General features: G+C 46.6%; 1 protein-coding gene across 1 annotated transcript in view; it reads right to left on the reverse strand.

Annotated features, from left to right (window-relative positions):
* Positions 1–23,803, reverse strand: part of RASGRP3 (RAS guanyl releasing protein 3) — a 168,886-nt gene that overhangs the window by 17,670 nt on the left and 127,413 nt on the right. Inside the window, exons 14-15 of the mRNA XM_069769109.1 lie at positions 20,201–20,237; positions 5,985–6,110 (exon numbers count right to left, since the gene is read on the reverse strand). Of these exons, the coding sequence (XP_069625210.1) occupies positions 5,985–6,110; positions 20,201–20,237 (163 nt within the window). The remainder of the gene's footprint in view (positions 1–5,984; positions 6,111–20,200; positions 20,238–23,803) is intronic.

The raw sequence follows: 23,803 nt of genomic DNA on the forward strand, positions 1-23,803 counted from the left end.
CGGTGGCACCCAGGCCAATAGAACCTCTACACAACCCGTTCCTGCGTTTTTTCCACCCCTAGGTGTCCACCCAAGATGTGTGAATGGGCCATGTCCAACACCTTCCGTCTATATGGACCCGGCACTACCAACTGCTCTACCAACTCCTCCCTTATTTTCGTGACCCAGTACAACAACTCCCTGCTCATTAGAAAATGGGGAAATCTTGTGTCTGCCCCCGGCTCCTGTACCACCCCGTCAATAACTGTGACATTATTAAAGGCTTCCCTCAGAGTGGGGTCCCTATGTTGGGCAGTCCCAAAATTTTCACCGGATACCTCTAACTCCAGAATGTCAGATGCAGGGGACACTTCCTCCTCATCTCCAGCCAGGACACAAAAAGGAAACCTGTCTGACTCTGGGTGTGGCACCACCCTTCCAGGGTTCACTGGTTCCCTACTCTTGCTAGGGAGCTCAGAACCTTTCCCCCACAAATCCCAAAACAAACAGAAATCCCGGCCAATAATTATAGGGTGCAACAAGTCCTGAACGACGCCGACTATGTGGGACTCCGTGCCACATGTCGTTTCAATGTTCACACTGGCCACAGGGTAGTCCTTTGCATCACCATGTATGCACCGCACTCCGACCTTCTTTCCCGGGAGCAGGTGGAGAGGAAAAGTGGCCCTCACCAGGGTCACTAGGCTCCCCGAGTCTAACAGTGCCGTTACTGCTCGACCGTTCACCTTTACGGGACACGCTTGAGGTCCCTCGTTGGGCGGAGAGTTCACACTGCAGGCTGGATACGCATAGTATGAACAACGGCGTCCCATGCTACAGTCCATCTGCTCAGTGGTCTGGGAACATCGGGCAGCTATATGTCCTGGCTTGTGGCACCTCCAACAAACAATATCACGCGTAGGGACCTTGGGCACCACCTCCCCCGCCCTTGGTGACCTTGGACGCGCCACCCCTTTTTGGGGCTCAGCTTCCTTCTGGGACCCCCAGTATGGCATGGGCTGCCTCCTGAAGGAGCCTTCCAACCCTTGGTATCTCTCAACCAGTCCGATCAGCTCGTCGGCATTCTGGGGATCACCCTGGGCAACCCAAGTCTGTATAGGCCTCGGGAGGGAATGGACAAACCGATCCATCATCACCCGTTCTACCATTTGAGCAGGCGTAGATGACTCTGGCTGCAGCCATTTCTGGACCAGGTGCAACAGATCAAACATTTGGGAACGAGGTGGTTTGTCCCGGTGATAGCCCCAGGAGTGAACTCGCTGTGCCCTGACAGTCAGTGTCACCCCCAAACGTGCGAGAATCTCGGCTTTCAATTTGTGATACTCTTTGGCATCCTGCAAGGTCAAATCATAGTACGCCTTCTGGGGTACTCCTGTCAGGTATGGCGCAAGTACCTCTGCCCACTGCTCTGGCGGAAGTTTTTCCCTCTCAGCGACCCTCTCAAACACCGTCAGGAAGGCCTCAACATCATCCCCGGGAGTCATTTTCTGCAATGCGCGTCTTACCGTCTTTCGGACGTGGGTGTCATCAGCCAAACCTGGGGTTGGGGCGCTCGCCTTGCCCTGGATGGCGGTTGCCAGAAGCTGCATCTGCTGCTGGCTCTGTTGTAACTGCTGCCGTTGCTCCTGCTGGCTCTGTTGTATCTGCTGCATCAACAGCCTGTTGGTCTCTTGCTGCCTTTGCTCCTGCTGGACCAAGTGTTTCAGCAAGTCCTCCATTTTCTCCGGCAATGCTTGCTGGCTTGCAACAGCCTTGACCCAGGACATTCAAAAATAAACTCACTTCTCCGCTGGGAACGCTGCTCGCATGTCTACCACCAATTGTAGGGGTTCCACTCACTCAGCTGCGACGGCTGACACTCAGGAGGCAGGTTCCTTTAAAGTTCACTGGGTTTATTACTCCATAAACCATATGACAAAACAACAGAAAGCAAATAGCCTTTGGTTCAGGCAAAGAAAAAATAAGTGTCCAGTTCATCCGGCTCAGTCCTGAAGCCGTAACACACTCAGGAGGGTTTCACCTCCACACATATCTACCTGTGTTAAGCATTAGGCTTTCTTTTATATGTCTAACCACACCCAGAACCCATCACATGACCAGACATGTGGTTGTGACATCACCACAGGTCCTGAAGCACATATAGGTAGCTATGGTTACATCACAGTAGCAAGCCATCTATAAGGGACATATCTCCCATCGATTAGACATCCTTTAGCCACGCTACAATATATACATATTTTCTAATTAATACCTTAATACTGTACATACGGTACATTTTTTTAGAACACATTCTCTTTCAATATACAGTATTACATCTCTTTCATGTGCAGACAGTTGTGATGTTAGATGATTGAGGTCAGTTCCATGGCATTCACTCATTTAGCAAATGTTACCATGAAGATTTAAGTGAAAATTATTGTATCATAATGACAACCTAGAGACGGAGCTGATGCAAAGAAGACGCATGGCTGACAGTTCCTCCACCTCAACTGTTTGCTAGAGGTGCACGGAGAAGGTCTCAGGGCAAGCTGTTCTGCTTGGTGGCTTTATTTTAAAAGTGGTTGTCTCTGATGAGTAAAACCCTTTAACCTTCAACTGTATAGTTACTTCACTTCGGTTTTGACTTCTAAAACTGTTGAAGATCCTCATTATGATATTTATAATGCCTTTAGGTACATACAGTGGCGTAGGAAGGGGGGTGCGGGGGGGGGCGGTCCGCCCCGGGCGGCACAATGCTGGGGGCAGCCGGCGCTGCAGGAGAAGAAGATAAAAAAAAAAAAAAAGACGCCCCTTTAAATCTTCGGGCGGCGCCGTCCGCCGCCACGACCAGGGCCAGCTCCCCCCACCCCCGGGTCCCGCCCCCGCCCCCCGCTCTAATACTCACCTCTCCTGGTTCCTGCGGCTTCAGCGTCCTCTGACTCTGCGACGTCTCAGAGCAGAGGGCGCGATGACGTCACTACTGTGCGCGCCGCTCTGCCTCTCTGTCCTGAGCGTCGCAGAGCCGGAGAGACGCTGACTGCACCGGACCTGCGCTGGGAACGGGAGAGGTGAGGATTTTACTTTTTTTTTTTTTTTCTTTATGTCTGACTGTCTGGGGCTGGGGCAATGCTGGAGACCATGGGGCAGATTGCTGGACACACTGGGGCAGTACTGGAGACCATGGGGCAGATTGCTGGACACACTGGGGCAATACAGGAGACCATGGGGCAGATTGCTGGACACACTGGGGCAATACAGGAGACCATGGGGCAGATTGCTGGACACACTGGGGCAATACAGGAGACCATGGGGCAGATTGCTGGACACACTGGGGCAATACAGGAGACCATGGGGCAGATTGCTGGACACACTGGGGCAATACAGGAGACTATGGGGCAGATTGCTGGACACACTGGGGCAATACTGGAGACCATGGGGCAGAATGCTGGACACACTGGGGCAATACTGGAGACCATGGGGCAGAATGCTGGACACACTGGGGCAATACTGGAGACCATGGGGCAGAATGCTGGACACACTGGGGCAATACTGGAGACCATGGGGCAGAATGCTGGACATACTGGGGCAATACTGGAGACCATGGGGCAGATTGCTGGACACACCGGGGCAATACTGGAGACCATGGGGCAGAATGCTGGACACACTGGGGCAATACAGGAGACCATGGGGCAGATTGCTGGACACACTGGGGCAATACTGGAGACCATGGGGCAGAATGCTGGACACACTGGGGCAGTACAGGAGACTATGGGGCAGAATGCTGGACACACTGAATACTGGAGACCATGGGGCAGATTTCAGGACACATTGAGGCAATGCTGGAGACCCTGGGGCAGACTTCTGGACATACTGGGGCAATACTGGAGACCATGGGGCAGAATGCTGGACACACTGGGGCAATACAGGAGACCATGGGGCAGATTGCTGGACACACTGGGGCAATACTGGAGACCCTGGGGCAGATTGCTGGACACACTGGGGCAATACTGGAGACCCTGGGGCAGATTTCTGGACACATTGAGGCAATGCTGGAGACCCTGGGGCAGACTTCTGGACACACTGGGGCAATGCTGGACACTGGGGCAGATTGCTGGACACACTGGGGGTAATATACTGGACACACTGGGGCAATGCTGGACACTGGGGGTAATATGCTGGACACACTGGGGCAGACTGCTGGACACACTGGGGAAAGGCTGGACACTGGGGCAGATTGCTAGACACACTGAGGGCAGATTGCTGGACACACTGGGGGTAATATGCTGGACATACTGGGGCAGATTGCTGGACACACTGGGGGTAATATGCTGGACACACTGGGGCAGATTGCTGGACAACATGGGGGTAATATGCTGGACACACTGGGGCAGATTGCTGGACAACATGGGGGTAATATGCTGGACACACTGGGGGCAGGACTTGAGGCATGGGCAGAATGTAGATACGGGGCATGATTGGAGACACGGGGCAGGATTGGATCATGGGGCAGGACGGATACGATGGAGGCTGGTGGGGCAGGATGGGGAGATCATATGGGGTAGAATGGATACTCATGAGGGCAGGATACGACAACATATGGCTGGAGCCAGGAATGAGATAAACGGGGCCAGGGTGGGGAATATTATTACCATAGGGGATAATTAAGGGATATTGTTACTGCAGTGATGTATTTATTTTATTTTTTGAGTATACTGTTTTAAATGGGGGGGCGGTCCTGTTACTGTGCAGAGTGACACTATATCACCTTTTTTTCTTCATGTGGTGTAATGTAGAAGTTGTGAAAAATTAAGTAATGTGTTCTGCAAGCGGAGCTCGAGATAACTGTGTTATTTCCTGCAGAAACGAGTCCTGGCTGGAAGGAATGATGGCGGTCTGTGCTGGATGAAAGATGAAGGACTTCACCTAGAGACGTCACTGGTGAGTCAGTGTTACCTATACACTGACACTATACACTGTATACTATATAGAGGTCCTGTGTATAATGTCACCAGTGATCTCTGTATTACCTCTACACAGACACTGCATACTAAGTACAGATCTCCTGTGAATACTGGCACTTATGGTGATAGTATTGTGTTTTTTTTTTTATTACTGATCAGTATTGTAGTATTCAGTCACTATGTGGTGGTAATATGTGGTCTGGAAATGGTGCGGTGGTATTTGTCCCTTGTATGTAGTATTATTCGGTCACTATGTGGCCTGGTCATGGTGTGGTGGTATTAAGTCACAGGTGTGGCATGTGGGGGTGACACCATTAGGCCCAGTTTAAGTTCTACAAAACAGGAAAACCATTTTTGGTAACCTTTGTGTGTATTGAGCTGGGGTGGGGGGGATGGGGGGGGGGTGCCAAACTCGGGATCAGCCCCGGGCGGCAAAAGCTCTAGCTACGCCTCTGGGTACATATGGTCATTAAGTTCAAGTTGGAGATGGAATCATAAGGGTGGAATTTCTATGAGGTGATATCGCAGCCTATGGCTGAAGCACTGCGAACATATTTATATCTTCAAAAAAAAAAGAAACAGGGACGACCTCCATCAGTAACCTGAGAACTGAAACAAGAGACATTATCCACTGTTAAATTGAGTGAAGGGCAAAGAAGGAGGAAAGGGAGTTGATCTGACCAACGCCCCATTTTATATAAAAGTAATTCTGAGCTCCTTTTTATATTGTCTTTCACATATTTTACCATATCTACTGTAAGTCTAGATGTCAGCATTAGGCCTTGTTTGCTTTAACGGATATCACCTAAACCACTACGTTGGCAGAAAAAGGATGCATTGCAGGCATTTTTCTGCTGTTTTTCTTTACTTTTCCCAGAAAATTTAACTGAAGCCTAGAACTGTTTTCTACAAAATATTCATGTGCCTTACTGATCATGAAATTTAAGGTATACTGCTGTCTGAAAAAGTGCAATGCTGGGATGTGAACCTTTTGTTAAGGAATTTTCAGAATGTTGCCACTGTCCCATATAGCAGTAGACTTACCTGTAGCTATAGATGGGCTGTTGGGAAGGGAACCATGGCTGCTGCTGATAGATGCTGCCCTGGAAAGTTTTCTGCATGCTAACACAAGGAGATCTTTACATTGCTTATGGCAATTGGCTCCACAGTCTGAAAAGAAATGCATTAATATTTTAAGAATGTATCTAGTTATTAACCACAACTCTGTGTGTATTTCTAGACTAAGCACAATGAGTTTTGGGTGAGTTTTTGATGCTGCGTATTTTTGTTGAACAGAAAACGCAACATCTTACAATTCCAGCAAAGTGGATAGGATTTATAGAAATCTCCTGCCCACAGTGCTTAGTCTTTGGAAACTGGCCGGCGGTGCATGATTCAAATCCGCAACATGTCAATTTTTCTTCTGGATACTCTTGAGTTTTTTGTGCCGAATTTCTCCATAGAATTGAATTAGATTTGGAAAATCCTCAGGCTAAAAACTTATTTGTGTTTTTAATGCATTTCTGCTGTGGAAACTCCCTAAAAACATGTCATCCACTCATGTATCAATAAAGTGTTGACAAAGCCAAATACCACAAAGTATCAAAAACAAACAGCTACATTTAAAATATGCCATACCAAAAAGAGACAGAAAAATAAAATCAATGACGCAATAGGAAAGCATGTAAAATACGCATTTAATTTAGCTAGCAGCTACAGAAATGCTGCAGAAAATCTGCGACATCAAACACTTACAGATCATGGGAATGGCACCTAATTCATTCCTAGAAATCGTGTTATCTGCAGCTTGTCCTGTCATTTGCAATTAAGCTGCACTTTCTATACATGGTGCCCATTGTACTATTGACCTGCTATCTGGATATGTCTAGCTTGCTCACTCTTCATATTAGATTACATTTTCTATATTTTGGATGTCATATTGTTTACTTTAGCCCTAATGGGCATCTTTGTACGTACATGGTAAATCTTAGGTGTTTTCTTCCACCTTAGCTATAAATATCAACTTTTTTAGTTTTTCCAGGTAGGTGTTCTACATTATGGTGATTACTTGCTAGGGCAGTCCACCTAAATTGTTCCAATATCGCACAGTATATACAAATATATGAAGCTGTCACACTTGCGTCATGGTCAATCTGTGATTTAGCGAAGCAATCAGGTACACGCTGTTAGGGTTGGCGGAACACACCAAATATATAATTTATTAAATGGAATTGGTGCGTTCGCAACCCGGGATCCACCGTGCAGGAAAGCACCTGCTGCTAAATAATGGCGGCTCTATATGGCGGTATATACCAACTCTGTTAGCTTCACAGAGTAACCGCGAGAGGAAAGCTCTGTGCCCTGTTAGACTTTCACAGAGGCACAGGCCAACTACCCAGATGTGAGCAGTGAGTGGTCATGCATGCATACAAAACTGCTCGCCGGAGATGCCAGCATTCTAGGGGCTTATTTCAGCCGGGTCCCTGAACACATTCAAACACATGACCACATTGGCGCAAAGCATATAGCATAAGACAATACTAGCGCATGGCCGTGCGGTCATGCGCAGTTTATATAGTTGCAGCACAGGAAGCTGCTACTGAAGTTTTTGCCCTTTCAGGACCTTCCAGAAGGACCAATGGAAAGTGCTGCAGTACCTGAGCATGTTTTGCCCTTTCAGGACCTTCCAGAAGGACCAATGGAATGTACTGCAGCACCTGAGCATGTGACCGAACATGTGGCCCTCGACCTCCAATGGGAGACCCTGCCCTGGGCATGCTCAGTGTGAGTAAACAAGGACTTAGTCCCAGAGAGGCTCGCTCGCCGCAGATCAGTGCAGGGTACCATAGGAAAGCCAGAAAAGGCAGTAGTGACCCTATGCACCGAATCAGCCCCAGCGAGACGCTGGGAGCGACGTCTCCGCTGAGCAAAGCCCACTGCGGCCGATACCGAATGGGAGACCGCAGCAGACACGGATCGAGATTCCCCCTGTGCAGCAGAGGAAACTCGACTCCTAACATTACCCCCCCCTCCTAGGGCCCCCCCCTCCTTGAGCCTCACTACGCTCAAAAGCTGCGATAAGCAGCGGAGCCCGAATGTGCTCCACAGGCTCCCAGGTTCTATCCTCTGGGCCGTGACCCTTCCAGTCCACCAGATAAAATTTCTTGCCACGTACCACCTTGCACCCCACAATAGCATTCACCTCAAACTCATCCGTGGATGAACCCGATGTCCCAGCAGATGACTCGGAAAACCGGGACAAATGAACGGGCTTTAAGAGGGAAACGTGGAAAGTATCGGTGATACCAAGGCGTGGAGGAATAGCCAAACGGTAGACCACAGGGTTGACCTGTTCCAGAACCTTAAATGGGCCAATGTAGCGAGGAGCAAACTTAGTGGACTCATCTCGCAGCCTGATGTTACGGGCGGAGAGCCACACTAAGTCGCCAGGAGCAAAGACCGGAGCGGGGCGCCGGTGTGTATCAGCCGAAACCCTCATTCTCTCCTTGGAGGCCCGGATGGCATCCTGTGTGCGGTCCCAGATGTCACGTGCCTCCACCGCCCAGTCTGCCACCCTAGAATCGGTGGATGACACGGGCATGGGCACAGGGACACGCGGATGCTGGCCGTAATTAAGGAGAAAAGGAGTTTGACCAGTGGAATCGGCTACGGCGTTGTTCAGGGCAAATTCCGCCCAAGGTAGCTAAGATGCCCAGTCATCCTGCCTAGCAGAGACGAAATGTCGCAAATATGTCACCAGAGTCTGGTTGGTTCTCTCCACCAACCCATTCGTCTCGGGATGGTATGCAGAGGAGAGGTTTAACTCTATGCTGAGTAAACGGCAGAGCTCTCTCCAAAACCGAGATGCGAACTGGGGACCCCGATCGCTGACAATCTTATCAGGCATACCATGCAAACAGAAAACGTGTTTAATGAACAACACCGCCAAGGCCCGTGCTGAGGGTAACCGAGGAAGCGGCACCAAATGCACCATCTTGGAGAAATGGTCGGTGACAACCCAAATAATGGAGCAGCCACGCGACTTGGGTAGACCCACCACAAAGTCCATCCCGACCATCTCCCAGGGCCTGTCTGCCACCGGTAGAGGGTAAGGCAACCCAGCAGGCCGTTGCCGAGGAGACCGATTCTGGGCGCAAGAAACGCATGCCTGAATATAGTCCTTGACATCTCGGGCCATATGCGGCCACCAGTATGTTCTCGCCAGAAGCTCAGATGTCCTCTTGGTCCCAAAATGCCCACCCACTCTGGAGGAGTGAGCCCAAGAGAGAACCTCCGGTCGCAAGTTAGCTGGTACGAAAGTCTTGCCCGGGGGCACAGACTCTAGCGAAACCGGAGCTACAGTTCTCAGGCTCTCAGAAGGGACAATAAGCCGAGGCTCCTCCTCCTCCGATGACACCACGGAGCGGGAGAGATCGTCAGCATGAACGTTCTTCTCCCTGGAGAGGAAATGGAGAGTAAAATGGAACCGGGAGAAGAACAGGGACCATCTAGCCTGGCGAGAATTCAGCCGCTGGGCCGTTTGCAGATACACCAAGTTCTTGTGGTCAGTGAAGACTTGGAAGGGAAAGCGAAATCCCTCCAAGAGATGTCTCCACTCCGAAAAAGCCAACTTCATGGCCAGCAACTCCCTGTCCCCGATGGAATAATTCCTCTCCGCTGGTGTGAAGGTCTTGGAGAAGAAGAAGCAAGGATGCTTCCGACCTTGAGCATCCTTTTGGAAAAGGACTGCTCCAGCACCAACGGATGAGGCATCCACCTCCAAGATAAATGGCTTATCAACATCGGGGCGATGTAGGATGGGAGCGCTAGCAAAGTGTGACTTGATCGAGAGAAAGGCTTTGGAGACCTCCTCTGACCACAACTTGGGATTTGCTCCCTTCTTGGTGAGGGCAACCAAGGGAGCTACCAAAGTTGAGAAGTGTGGAATGAACTGGCGATAGTAATTAATGAACCCCATAAAGCGCTGCACCGCTTTAAGAGAATGGGGTTCCTGCCAGTCCATTACAGCCTGTAGCTTGGCAGGATCCATAGCCAAACCCTGGGCAGAGATGATATAACCAAGGAAAGGCAAGGACTCCTGCTCAAACACACACTTCTCCAACTTGGCGTAGAGGGAGTTTGCCCGTAAGAGGTCGAAGACTTTGCGAACATCTCTCCGATGGGAGTCAATATCTGGAGAGAAGATGAGAATATCATCCAGATAGACTACGACCGAGGTGGTGAGCATATCCCGGAAGATGTCGTTCACAAAGTCTTGGAAAACGGCTGGGGCATTACAGAGCCCGAAGGGCATCACCAGATATTCATAGTGCCCATCCCTGGTGTTAAAAGCCATCTTCCATTCATCCTCCTCACGGATGCGAATCAGGTTGTAAGCACCCCGCAGATCTAACTTTGTAAATACCCTCGCTCCCCGTAGCCTATCAAACAGCTCAGATATCAGGGGTAGTGGGTACTTGTTCTTAACGGTGATGGCGTTAAGACCCCTGTAGTCTATGCATGGACGTAAGTCTCCAGTCTTCTTCTGTACGAAGAAGAACCCTGCCCCTGCCGGTGACACTGACTTCCTAATGAATCCTCTTGCCAGATTCTCCTGGATGTACTGGGACATTGCCTCCGTCTCCGGGAGAGATAACGGATAGACTCGACCCCGGGGAAGCTCAGCACCAGGCAAGAGGTCAATAGGACAGTCATAGGGGCGGTGAGGCGGAAGGGTCTCCGCAGCTCTTTTGGAGAACACGTCTGCATAGGGCCAATAGTGCTTGGGGAGAGAGGAAAGATCTGCGGGTACCTGTGTAGTAGCAACCTGAACGCACTCCCTCAGACATCTACCCTCGCAAGATTTACTCCAACCCAAAATTCTCCCAGAGGACCACTCAATATGAGGAGAATGGTAGCGAAGCCATTGTATCCCCAACAGGACCTCATCAATTCCCTCAGGAATGACTAATAGGGAGATTATCTCCTGATGTGATGGAGACACAGATAGCGTGAAAGGAATGGTTTGGTGGGTAATCTGTGAAGGTAGTGTTGACCCATTTACCACTCGAACGGTTACCGGCTTGGCGAGCATCACCAAGGGTATTGCGTGACGCTGGGCAAAAGCGGAAGACATAAAGTTACCCTCTGCCCCAGAATCCACGCATAGCTCGACCATAAGAGTGGATGGGCCTATGGTAATTGTCCCCTTGAAGGACAACTTTGAGGCAAACGTCGCCGTGTCTAGTGTACCTCCTCCAACTGCCACTAGACGCTGACGTTTCCCCGACCGCTGAGGACCCTTGGAAGCAAGGTGTCCTGACTGCTGGCAAACATGACGGACCTTATGTGCACGGGCAGACTGAGACTTGGATCCCGCTCGTGTCACCTCTAAGGCCTCATGTGACTCGGATGCCTGGACTGGAGATTCCAAAGGTTTGGCGAAGGTGGGAGCCAGCCGAAACCTCTGCCTACACTGGGCTCGCTCCAACCTCCGCTCGTTAAAACGGAGTTCAATACGAGTAGATACGGCTATGAGCTCCTCCAGTGTGGCGGGAATCTCCCTAGTGGCCAAAGCGTCCTTCACATGGTCAGCCAGCCCCCTTCAAAATACGGGAATGAGGGTTTTATCTGGCCATTCCAACTCAGACGCTAATGTCCGGAAGTGAACAGCAAAATGGCTGACCATGGTTGAACCCTGAGTCAAAGCCAGCAGTTGGAGCGCTGTATCATGGGTGACTTGAGGTCCTAAAAAGACCTGTTTCAGAGTGTCCAGAAACCTAGGAACACTCCGCACCACATGATCGTTGCGCTCCCACAGCGGCGTAGCCCACTCCAACGCTCTGTCCGACAGGAGAGAGATTATGAATCCCACCTTTGCCCGCTCAGTAGGGAAACGTGCAGCCAGAAGCTCGAGGTGTATACCACATTGGCTCACGAAACCCCTACAGGACTTACTGTCCCCAGAGTATCTCTCAGGCAAAGGAAGGTGAGATAGGGTCGGAACAGAGGTGGCAGTGGGTAAAGCTGCTGCAGCCACGCTAGCAGCCTGAACAGCTATTGCGGTAACATCCACCGCCGAGGTTGCACGCTCAAGAGACGCCAACCGGCCCTCCAGCAGCTGGATGTACCCCTGCAATCGCTGTTCATCCGCCATTACTTAGCCAGATCCTGGCGCTAGTATACTGTTAGGGTTGGCGGAACACACCAAATATATAATTTATTAAATGGAATTGGTGCGTTCGCAACCCGGGATCCACCGTGCAGGAAAGCACCTGCTGCTAAATAATGGCGGCTGTATATGGCGGTATATACCAACTCTGTTAGCTTCACAGAGTAACCGCGAGAGGAAAGCTCTGTGCCCTGTTAGACTTTCACAGAGGCACAGGCCAACTACCCAGATGTGAGCAGTGAGTGGTCATGCATGCATACAAAACTCCTCGCCGGAGATGCCAGCATTCTAGGGGCTTATTTCAGCCGGGTCCCTGAACACACTTAAACACAATCTCCTCGCCAGAGGTGCCAGCATTCTAGGGGCTTATTTCAGCCGGGTCCCTGAACACATTCAAACACATGACCACATTGGCGCAAAGCATATAGCATAAGACGATACTAGCGCATGGCCGTGCGGTCATGTGCAGTTTATATAGTTGCAGCACAGGAAGCTGCTACTGAAGTTTTTGCCCTTTCAGGACCTTCCAGAAGGACCAATGGAAAGTGCTGCAGTACCTGAGCATGTTTTGCCCTTTCAGGACCTTCCAGAAGGACCAATGGAATGTACTGCAGCACCTGAGCATGTGACCGAACATGTGGCCCTCGACCTCCAATGGGAGACCCTGCCCTGGGCATGCTCAGTGTGAGTAAACAAGGACTTAGTCCCAGAGAGGCTCGCTCGCCGCAGATCAGTGCAGGGTACCATAGGAAAGCCAGAAAAGGCAGTAGCGACCCTATGCACCGAATCAGCCCCAGTGAGACGCTGGGAGCGACGTCTCCGCTGAGCAAAGCCCACTGCGGCCGATACCGAATGGGAGACCGCAGCAGACACGGATCGAGATTCCCCCTGTGCAGCAGAGGAAACTCGACTCCTAACACACGCTTCAGGCATTTTCCCCTAGGAAGATGTTCTATACCTTACAATAAAAGTCAATGGAAAGCTAGAAAAAAAGTCAGGAAGATGCCTGGACTTTTCCCTTCAAATCACAAGTGGTTTATTCATTGCATAATTGTTGACGAAAAACATTCAAAAATAACCCCCAAAAAAGCTAAAAAAAAAAGTAAATGAAACTACCATGGAAAAACATTAGCAAACTGCATCAGAAAACATTAACAAAATATTAACAATAATGCTAAAAGAGTAACCATCATTTTAATTTTTATTACATAAATCAATACTACACAAAATGAGCAACCATATAACATCTTATCAGAAAAATTTGCTTCTCTTTCTGCCAAAATTCTGAGGTAAAATCTGTATTCACTGAATACAGACTTACCATCACTTATATAGGAGATGTTGTAACAAGGCTCAGGGAGTTAGCCGTGGGCAAGGTATTTATTTCTTATTTCTGGCACCCCGGCACTTTCCATGGAAATAGGAGTCCTGGCTGGGTGTGTGAACTTGTGGAGTAGGGGCGTTATACCCTTGTAGGCCGCTTGTAACCAATTTTATTGGTTGGTGAGGACCACATGTTGGATAGCTCAATAAAGGAGACCAACAGGTCGCAATAAACTTTTTACTAAACATTAACATTAACTTGGGGAGGTTTAAATACAGGAGATGGCAGATACACATCTTCTTAGTTATGTCCTTTACAAAGCGCAACATTTTCCTCACACAAATTCAGTTATTTTCTCTTGTCTTTCCATCTATTCTGGTTCTCTGTCTTTACTATTTCACTCTACTTCACCACAACTACAGCTCAGTTAGCAAGAGTCATTTATGCAACCTGCGGTTCCGTGTGTTTTTTTTACCCTGTAGGGAACTACGGTGCCAGTATGGCCGGTACTTATCGTCACTGATTCTGACACCTCTGAAACTCCCTCCCGGGGCAGTCTCCTCGTATTGCGTATTCTGTCCTGTCTAGGCTGGTTACCATCATGAGTTGTAAACTCTGGGCCGTATTGCTAGGCATCCTCTCCCAGGACCTGCCTCTAGTAAATCACTCTGTCTCTTGGTCATTTTTCTTCAATTCTCCTCCATATCACGCTATGTCCCTTCAGTCTCCATTCACAACTAAGGACACCTACAAACTGCAGCACTGCTAAAACAGGACCTTAGATCCTCTCACTAGAGACAATGGGCCCCCTCTGCCTTTCTGACAGAAAACTGTCTTCCTTCTGTCACCCAAGGCCTCGCCCACTCTGGGCTAGCCCCAGCTATTAACGCTAACTGTACCTTTTGTTGAGCAACACACATTATTAACATTAATAACGCAGGTCACAGTTCACATTACGTAACACATTGTATGTAGATGGGAAGAGGGAGGAGCTAGAGGCAGATCTCCTCCATCCTCCCCTTCCTATCTAGATACCCCTCCTTCCCCTGTTTAATACCACCTTTTTCCTTTCTGTTCTGCTCCCAGACTTACTAAGTTTGTACCTCATATATAAAATGAATGTTGACATACTTAATGTACACACTTGATTTTTCTCTTTTTGTGTACGATTATGCTGTTATTCATTCCAACACTCTTAAATAATTTACAAAAAAAACATTTTTAATAATGACTGATCAATTCTGGCATAGAAAGAAGCAAATTTCTCTGATAAAATATATTACAAAGTTATTTTCACGGGTACTATTGATTTACAAAATAAAAATAAAAATTACAGTTCCCTTTAAAGGGAAGGTGCCATCAAAAAAATTTTTTTTTCAGAAATTGTAAAAATGTAAAGAATTAATGATTACATTTTCTTAAAAAATATTATCATTTGTTTATAATTTAGTAAAATATGAAAAATAATTTGAAAAGTTTTGGAATTTCCACTTTTCAACACTAGGGGGACCAGCTGCTGAAATTTCAGAAAAACCTAGTGTACAACTAGCTCACATTACTGCACTGCAGTAATTATGGGCGGAGTCTGCTGACGTGTGATGTCTCCTCTCCTCTCCTTATGGGTGTTTGCTAAGGGATTAGAGAGGATGATATTCAGGAACCCAGTGAGCAGCCATTTTGTTGGTGACTGCAGAGTATGGCTGCCGTCACACTATCAGTATTTTGTCAGTATTTTACCTCAGTATTTGTAAGCCAAAACCAGGAGTGGAACAAATAGAGGAAAAGTATAATAGAAACATATGCACCACTTCTGTATTTATCACCCACTCCTGGTTTTGGCTACAAATACTGAGGTAAAATACTGACCAAATAATGATAGTGTGAAGGCAGCCTTATACTGACAAGTAGACAGTCACCGAGGATGGCAGGCAGCAAGGATTCTGGGAGATATGTGGTGGAGGGAGCAGGGTGACAGCAGCACAGAGTATTTCAGGAGAGCAGTGTGCTGGTCTATGGGGGCCCCCTGTTCGGTGCGCGGAGCAGCCAGGGATTGTACATAGAGCGCTGTCTTTTATACACATGGATGGACCGTCTGCTCCACAGAAATCCAGGAAACATTTCTGCGGATTGATGGCCTGGTATGATCCAGACTTTGCATACAAAGACTCCATTCCCCTCCTCAGATCCTGTCTTCTCCATCCTGTCCTGGCAATGTGTAAAAGCGAGGTGACAGGCGCAGTCCGGGGTGACGCTGGGAAGGAAATGTAGCCATATAGTAACGATAAAAATCAGACCCCTCTCTTCAGCTGCCTCACCAGCCTTCCCCTGACTACACCTAACTGGAGGTCATGCTTTACCCTCTATTACCCCAGACCCGCGTGCAGGTGCTCAGCCAGAACCACCATAGAATGGGTCCGCTTTCTGAAGATAATACTGCCATAGTGTTCTCACATAATACCGCCATATAGATCACACACAATACTATCAAATAGATCACAATACTGTCATACAGTTCTCACATAATACCACCATATAGATCACACATAATACCGCCAGTGTTCTCACATACCGCCATATAGATCAGACATAATACCGCCAGTGTTCTCACATACCGCCATATAGATCACACATAATACCGCCAGTGTTCTCACATACCGCCATATAGATAGTAACATACATAGTAACATAGTAACATAGTTAGTAAGGCCGAAAAAAGACATTTGTCCATCCAGTTCAGCCTATATTCCATCATAATAAATACCCAGATCTACGTCCTTCTACAGAACCTAATAATTGTATGATACAATATTGTTCTGCTCCAGGAAGGCATCCAGGCCTCTCTTGAACCCCTCGACTGAGTTCGCCATCACCACCTCCTCAGGCAAGCAATTCCAGATTCTCACTGCCCTAACAGTAAAGAATCCTCTTCTATGTTGGTGGAAAAACCTTCTCTCCTCCAGACGCAAAGAATGCCCCCTTGTGCCCGTCACCTTCCTTGGTATAAACAGATCCTCAGCGAGATATTTGTATTGTCCCCTTATATACTTATACATGGTTATTAGATCGCCCCTCAGTCGTCTTTTTTCTAGACTAAATAATCCTAATTTCGCTAATCTATCTGGGTATTGTAGTTCTCCCATCCCCTTTATTAATTTTGTTGCCCTCCTTTGTACTCTCTCTAGTTCCATTATATCCTTCCTGAGCACCGGTGCCCAAAACTGGACACAGTACTCCATGTGCGGTCTAACTAGGGATTTGTACAGAGGCAGTATAATGCTCTCATCATGTGTATCCAGACCTCTTTTAATGCACCCCATGATCCTGTTTGCCTTGGCAGCTGCTGCCTGGCACTGGCTGCTCCAGGTAAGTTTATCATTAACTAGGATCCCCAAGTCCTTCTCCCTGTCAGATTTACCCAGTGGTTTCCCATTCAGTGTGTAATGGTGATATTGATTCCTTCTTCCCATGTGTATAACCTTACATTTATCATTGTTAAACCTCATCTGCCACCTTTCAGCCCAAGTTTCCAACTTATCCAGATCCATCTGTAGCAGAATACTATCTTCTCTTGTATTAACTGCTTTACATAGTTTTGTATCATTTGCAAATATCGATATTTTACTGTGTAAACCTTCTACTAGATCATTAATGAATATGTTGAAGAGAACAGGTCCCAATACTGACCCCTGCGGTACCCCACTGGTCACAGCGACCCAGTTAGAGACTATACCATTTATAACCACCCTCTGCTTTCTATCACTAAGCCAGTTACTAACCCATTTACACACAATTTCCCCCAGACCAAGCATTCTCATTTTGTGTACCAACCTCTTGTGCGGCACGGTATCAAACGCTTTGGAAAAATCGAGATATACCACGTCCAATGACTCACCGTGATCACACATAATACCGCCAGTGTTCTCACATACTACCATATAGATCACACATAATACCGCCAGTGTTCTCACATACCACCATATGCTTCTCACATAATACCGCCATATAGATCACCCATAATGCCACCACATAGATCTCACATGTATTGTAAATAAAGAATCGGCCAGAATAAAGTCCTTTATTAATCTTTTTTATACCATACCGAACGCATAATCCTCGACTCCCTCATCTCCCACAACAAAAATAATAAACCACAATGGGGAAAGACACGCAGGGGGAGAGGAGTGCATAGGAGAGGATTAGATACTGACTGCTGAGCCGTGTATCTAATCCTGTCCTGTGTGATACTGTGCTGCGCCGTGTATCTAATCCTATCTTGTGTGATACTGTACACAGGACAGGATTAGCTACACAAGACTAGATTAGCTACACAGGACAGAGGTAGCAGTGGTAGATGGTATATAGAGGCAGGCAGCAGTGGTAGATGGTATATAGAGGCAGGCAGCAGTGGTAGATGGTATATAGAGGCAGGCAGCAGTGGTAGGTGGTATATAGAGGCAGGCAGCAGTCGTAGATGGTATATAGAGGCAGGCAGCAGTCGTAGATGGTATATAGAGGCAGGCAGCAGTGGTAGATGGTATATAGAGACAGGCAGCAGTGGTAGGTGGTATATAGAGGCAGGCAGCAGTCGTAGATGGTATATAGAGGCAGGCAGCAGTGGTAGATGGTATATAGAGACAGGCAGCAGTGGTAGGTGGTATATAGAGGCAGGCAGCAGTCGTAGATGGTATATAGAGGCAGGCAGCAGTGGTAGATGGTATATAGAGGCAGGCAGCAGTGGTAGGTGGTATACAGAGGCAGGTAGCAGTGGTATACAGAAGCAGGTAGCGGTGGTATACAGAGGCAGGTAGCGGTGGTATATAGGGGCAGGTAGCAGTGGTATATAGGGGCAGGTAGCAGTGGTATATAGGGGCAGGTAGCAGTGGCATATAGTGGCTGGTAGCAGTGGTATATAGGGGCTAGTAGCAGTGGTATATAGTGGCTGGTAGCAGTGGTATATAGGGGCTAGTAGCAGTGGTATATAGGGGCAGGTAGCAGTGGTATATAGGAGCAGGTAGCAGTGGTATATAGGGGCTAGTAGCAGTGGTATATAGGGGCTAGTAGCAGTGGTATATAGGGGCTAGTAGCAGTGGTATATAGGGGCTAGTAGCAGTGGTATATAGTGGCTGGTAGCAGTGGTATATAGGGGCTAGTAGCAGTGGTATATAGGGGCAGGTAGCAGTGGTATATAGGAGCAGGTAGCAGTGGTATATAGGGGCTAGTAGCAGTGGTATATAGGGGCTAGTAGCAGTGGTATATAGGAGCAGGTAGCAGTGGTATATAGGAGCAGGTAGCAGTGGTATAAAGGGGCTAGTAGCAGTGGTATATAGGGGCAGGTAGCAGTGGTATATAGGAGCAGGTAGCAGTGGTATATAGGGGCTAGTAGCAGTGGTATATAGGGGCTAGTAGCAGTGGTATATAGGGGCTAGTAGCAGTGGTATATAGGGGCTAGTAGCAGTGGTATATAGGAGCAGGTAGCAGTGGTATATAGGGGCTAGTAGCAGTGGTATATAGGGGCTAGTAGAAGTGGTATATAGGGGCAGGTAGCAGTGGTATATAGGAGCAGGTAGCAGTGGTATATAGGGGCTAGTAGCAGTGGTATATAGGGGCTAGTAGCAGTGGTATATAGGGGCTAGTAGTAGATGGTATATTGGGGCTAGTAGCAGTGGTATATAGGGGCTGGTAGCAGTGGTATATAGGGGCTAGTAGCAGTGGTATATAGGGGCTAGTAGCAGTGGTATATAGGGGCAGGTAGCAGTGGTATATAGGATCAGGTAGCAGTGGTATATAGGGGCTAGTAGCAGTGGTATATAGGGGCTAGTAGCAGTGGTATATAGGGGCTAGTAGTAGATGGTATTTTGGGGCTAGTAGCAGTGGTATATAGGGGCTGGTAGCAGTGGTAGATGCATAAGAAAATAAAAACTCTGTACTTACCTTCCGTCCTCTTCCAGGAAGTGCTGAATCGTGGTCAGGGCAGAGCAGTGTGACGATCTCCCTGCTCTGCTCTGAACGGCAGTGAGCAGTGATTGCAGCCTGTGCTGTAATACTAAGTACAGGCTGCAATCACAGCTCCTGGCTGCAGATACTCACCCCGAACCTCTCTTCCCAGCAGCAGCTTCTCCCTGGCAGCTCCTGCCATGATCGCACACACTGAGCTGTGTGTGCGATGACAGAGGAAAATAAAAAACAAAATGGCCGCGATCTCCTCTCACAGCTGTGGCGTAGCAGCCCAGTGGGCGTGCCCAAGTCACAGCTGAGAGGCAGGAGGAGCGGTCGGAGCCCGACTGTTGGCTCCTATGCCCATGGCTGCCGTAAGTGAGGTGTGCAAGTGTCGTGTCCAGACACTTACACCCACACTAATGAAAATGGCGGCCTCCAGTGGCAAAAGTAAAAATGAATAAATAAAAAAGTATTAAAGTACTACATTTACTTTTGTATTAAAAATAATTGATTATATAATCAATAATTATTAATACAAAAACTAAAATCACGGCACCCTCCCTTTAAGGATTGAAAAAAAGGGTTGAGAAAATGCCAGAGACAAGGAGCAATTGCTATTGTGTCAGCCGCTTGCAAATCTAATGTTTTTGACTGCCGGAAAAAAGAAACACAGCGTGAATATGCTTTTAGAATATTTTATAGGGCTCAAAGTTCCCTTTTATGCATTTTAATTATTGTTCTTGTAGCAGTGCGTGTCATGTGGTCAATATGATATTGTTTTTCTACTTTGTGGTATATAGGCAAACAATGTGGACCTATGAAAGTTACCTTTGCACTTGTATCCTTGTTTGATGATACCCCATAGCTGAAATGGAAGATATAGAAGGTTAATGGAGGCAGTAAGGAAAGCCGGGTCATAAAGAAGGAAGCAGCAATTGCTATATTAACAAAACAGGATAAACCAACACCCTTCCTGACATCAACAGCTCTGGCCGCTTTGACTTCTTACTTAAGTCTTTCCAGATTTCTCGCTAAGAAATGCTTAATGTGTATATAGAACAAGTGTATGCTTACAAATCACATGTTCAAGTGTTCAGTCTGACTGATGCGGTCATGATATTTTAACTATTCCGTGTAGCATACCGGTAATTATTTTATTAGCTATTAGTTATCACAGTCAGATAATGGTTACAATATCATTGGCGGATCCACAGTGATAGTCACAGTATTAAAATCTGTAGCATCACTACCACTGGTAATCTCAGAGGGCATGGGCTAGGAAGAGTGGGTGGGGTGGTTCATACAGCATGAAAAGAGGTAAGGGAAGATGCTGGTTTGTTGAAGAGCAGAGGAGTATGTAGGGGTTCAGCTTTCAGCTTAGGGGTGTGTGAAACATTTGAGTGGGCTCATCCTACTGGCACCCAAATATTGATCTGCTGCTGCCATAAGTGTCCCTACTACTGCACCTGCTGTTTGGCACAAAACAGCGCTCCTCTTAGTGCCCCACAAAGTAATGCCCACCACTGTGTCCCTTACCTAGTAATAATGCCTTGATCGTAAATGGTAAAATTGCCCCCTAGATAATATTAATTCCCTGTGCGAACGCCCCTGGAAAAAAGTGTCCACATTTTGTCCCTCTGAGTACAAAATATATACATATGCACTGGCACTTAATATTCAGATCTATCCCCAGCCGCAAGTTTGGATAGCAACCTCCACACTTTGGTGTGAATTAAAAACCTTTAGATAAAAATTATGTACCAAAGACTGGGAAGACTACACAAGGGAGGATTTATTTATATCTATACTTATGAATATTATCCGTGACGTATTCCACTATAATAGAATTTGCATAGACACATGTAATGCCTATACTGATGCATGGTCACGGACTGAACAATTAGCGCAATAACTGATGAAGGAAACCGTGGATTTCCGAAACTAGTAGGAAGGAATTGGTCCATTGCATACCCCATAATCTAACACGTGACCACTGACGTCTCGAAGGTCCTGCTGGTTTCACGCTCTCCAACGTTAAATCAACGTGACAGCCACGCTAGCGCACCGCCGCGATGGGGGAGCTGTGGAGTAGCTGTCACCGGCCAGGACAGCACTCCAGAAGAATCTCACAGCGAATTCATCATTGCTATCTGGAATTCAACGCACTAGAAGACTCCAGCATATAGATATACCTCACAACATCAGCAAAAGTACTGCAATGACGTAAACATTTAAGTTCCTACGTAAGTGTCAGAACTATTCCTCTGGTGACTATTTTATGACAGAACAGTCCTTCTAATAATCTTTTCACCTATTTTATCAATCTGAGTGGGATTATCTTAGCGTGAACATTAGAATTGTAATTTATGTTTAACCCCTGACTGACCTTAGTGGTGTGCAGTTTTTGTTTGCAGCAGATACCCGTCTCTCCTTTCTTTGTACTAGCACTCCCTTTTATTAATTTAATCTTATTGACTTTCTTTACGTGACATCTATTTTACAAATCCCCCACCAATCTTTTTTAACTGTTTGGATTCCCCATATCTGTGTGCCTAACAAGAAACCTCCATGCTTATCCACATAGTGTTTTGATAATGGGTGCCCATCAAATTTATTTATAATGGTATGTGCATCTTCACCCATTCTTTTTGTATGTGTTCTCTTAGTGGGACCAATATACTTTTTTTTGGCAAGGACACTCAATACAATAGATATCCCCCTTGGTTTGGCATGTGACATACCGGTAATCTTGAATCATAAATTAATTTCATTATTAAATTCTTTATGTTTTTTAGTGGAAAGGATACCACATACCTTACATTTTTTCCAAGGTAAAAGCCTTAAGTATTCACAAATGAGGTGATCCGTGAATTATTGTGATCTGGCTGCTGAATAGTAGGAGCAACCAGATTCCCAATATTGCGAGCATTTCGGCATGACCTGGTAGTTGTTCTCCAGTTACCTCATCCTCCCTCAAAATGTTCCAATATTTGTTCACAATATTTCCTAGAAAGTTCTTTTGAGAGTTATAGTAATTATTGATATATCAAATTCAATGCACATATCCTTAGTGTTAGGTCTTGCACTAAGATTCAAGATTTTGAAAGTGAAGCAAAAATGTTAACAGCTAAATTTGAATGAAAAGGCTATAATAGGGATTTTTTACAAAAAATCTAGACTACAATAAGAGACATTCCACAACAAAAAAATAATTACTGATGCTAAACCTAAAAGTTAAAGGTGTTTTTCTTGCATAAAATGTAAGGTATGTTGTATGCTATCCATTAAAAAACGTAAAGAATTTAATAATAGGAATGAGCAATTTATGATTCAAGATTACGTCACATGCCAAACAAAAGAGGATATCTATTGTATTGAGTGTCCTTGCCAAAAAAGTATATTGGTCATACTAAGAGAACACATACAGTGCAAAAAGAATGGGTGAAGATGCACATAACATCATAAATACATTGGACAGACACCCCTTATCCAAACCCTATGCGGATAAGCATGTACTTTCTCTGTTAGGCACTCAGATATGGGGAATCCAAACAGTTAAAAAAGATTGCCGGGGGAATTTCTAAAAAAGATGTCACATACAGAAAGTTAATGAATTTTTGAGTTAAACACTTTAAGGACAAGCGGCCTTAATAGTGAAATAGAAATTTTGGCATTTCAATAATTTAAGTGATATATACGTCAATAAGATTGATTGTCTGTATAATTAACAATGTGACCTTCCAGCTCTATAAAGATTGCTTTGTCTTATGTGGACCATCCCTGAGGAATAAAGCAGGTAGCTTCTAAACACGTTGGTTTTGATCCTTTCAGCTGCAATCTTTGTGTCGTCACGGAGTATCAGGTCACTGGAGTTCACCAAGGCATTTAGTTCTACGCAGTCTTCACCACAGCCGGATCTGGATCTCACCGAGCACTGAACTTCTCAGACGTGCACCACCGGCCGAGGCACCAACTGTATTTTATATTTATGATATCAGAACACTTCTACTACATACTGTGTGCTGGAGCAAGTATCAGTTGAAGTCAGGGCACTCAGGTTTCACAGGTACCAGGACTAATATGGCTAACATAGTCAGATCTAAACTGTTGTGCCACTCTCTGACTGCTAATTTTACCTACCGCTCCTGTAGGAAACTTGTCAGCGGTGGATAGTCTGACATCCCTCTGACTTCACATTATCTAATAGGCTATCATTCTCTATGGTTACTGACACAGGAATCAGAAGTTCTCATAATGAACTTCTATATACATGGCAATATGGAATTTATACATTGACTCAAGTTTGTGTGAAAAAAGGCCCTTGTGTGTTTTATGCCAGTAAACCTTTTATTAGTATATTAGATTAATCTATCTATGAGGATTAACATTGCGTTTAGTGCAATCCAGCCTTTTCCAACAGTTACTACATGG

Source organism: Ranitomeya imitator, chromosome 5, assembly GCF_032444005.1.
Source record: "Ranitomeya imitator isolate aRanImi1 chromosome 5, aRanImi1.pri, whole genome shotgun sequence".
Lineage (NCBI taxonomy): Eukaryota > Metazoa > Chordata > Amphibia > Anura > Dendrobatidae > Ranitomeya > Ranitomeya imitator.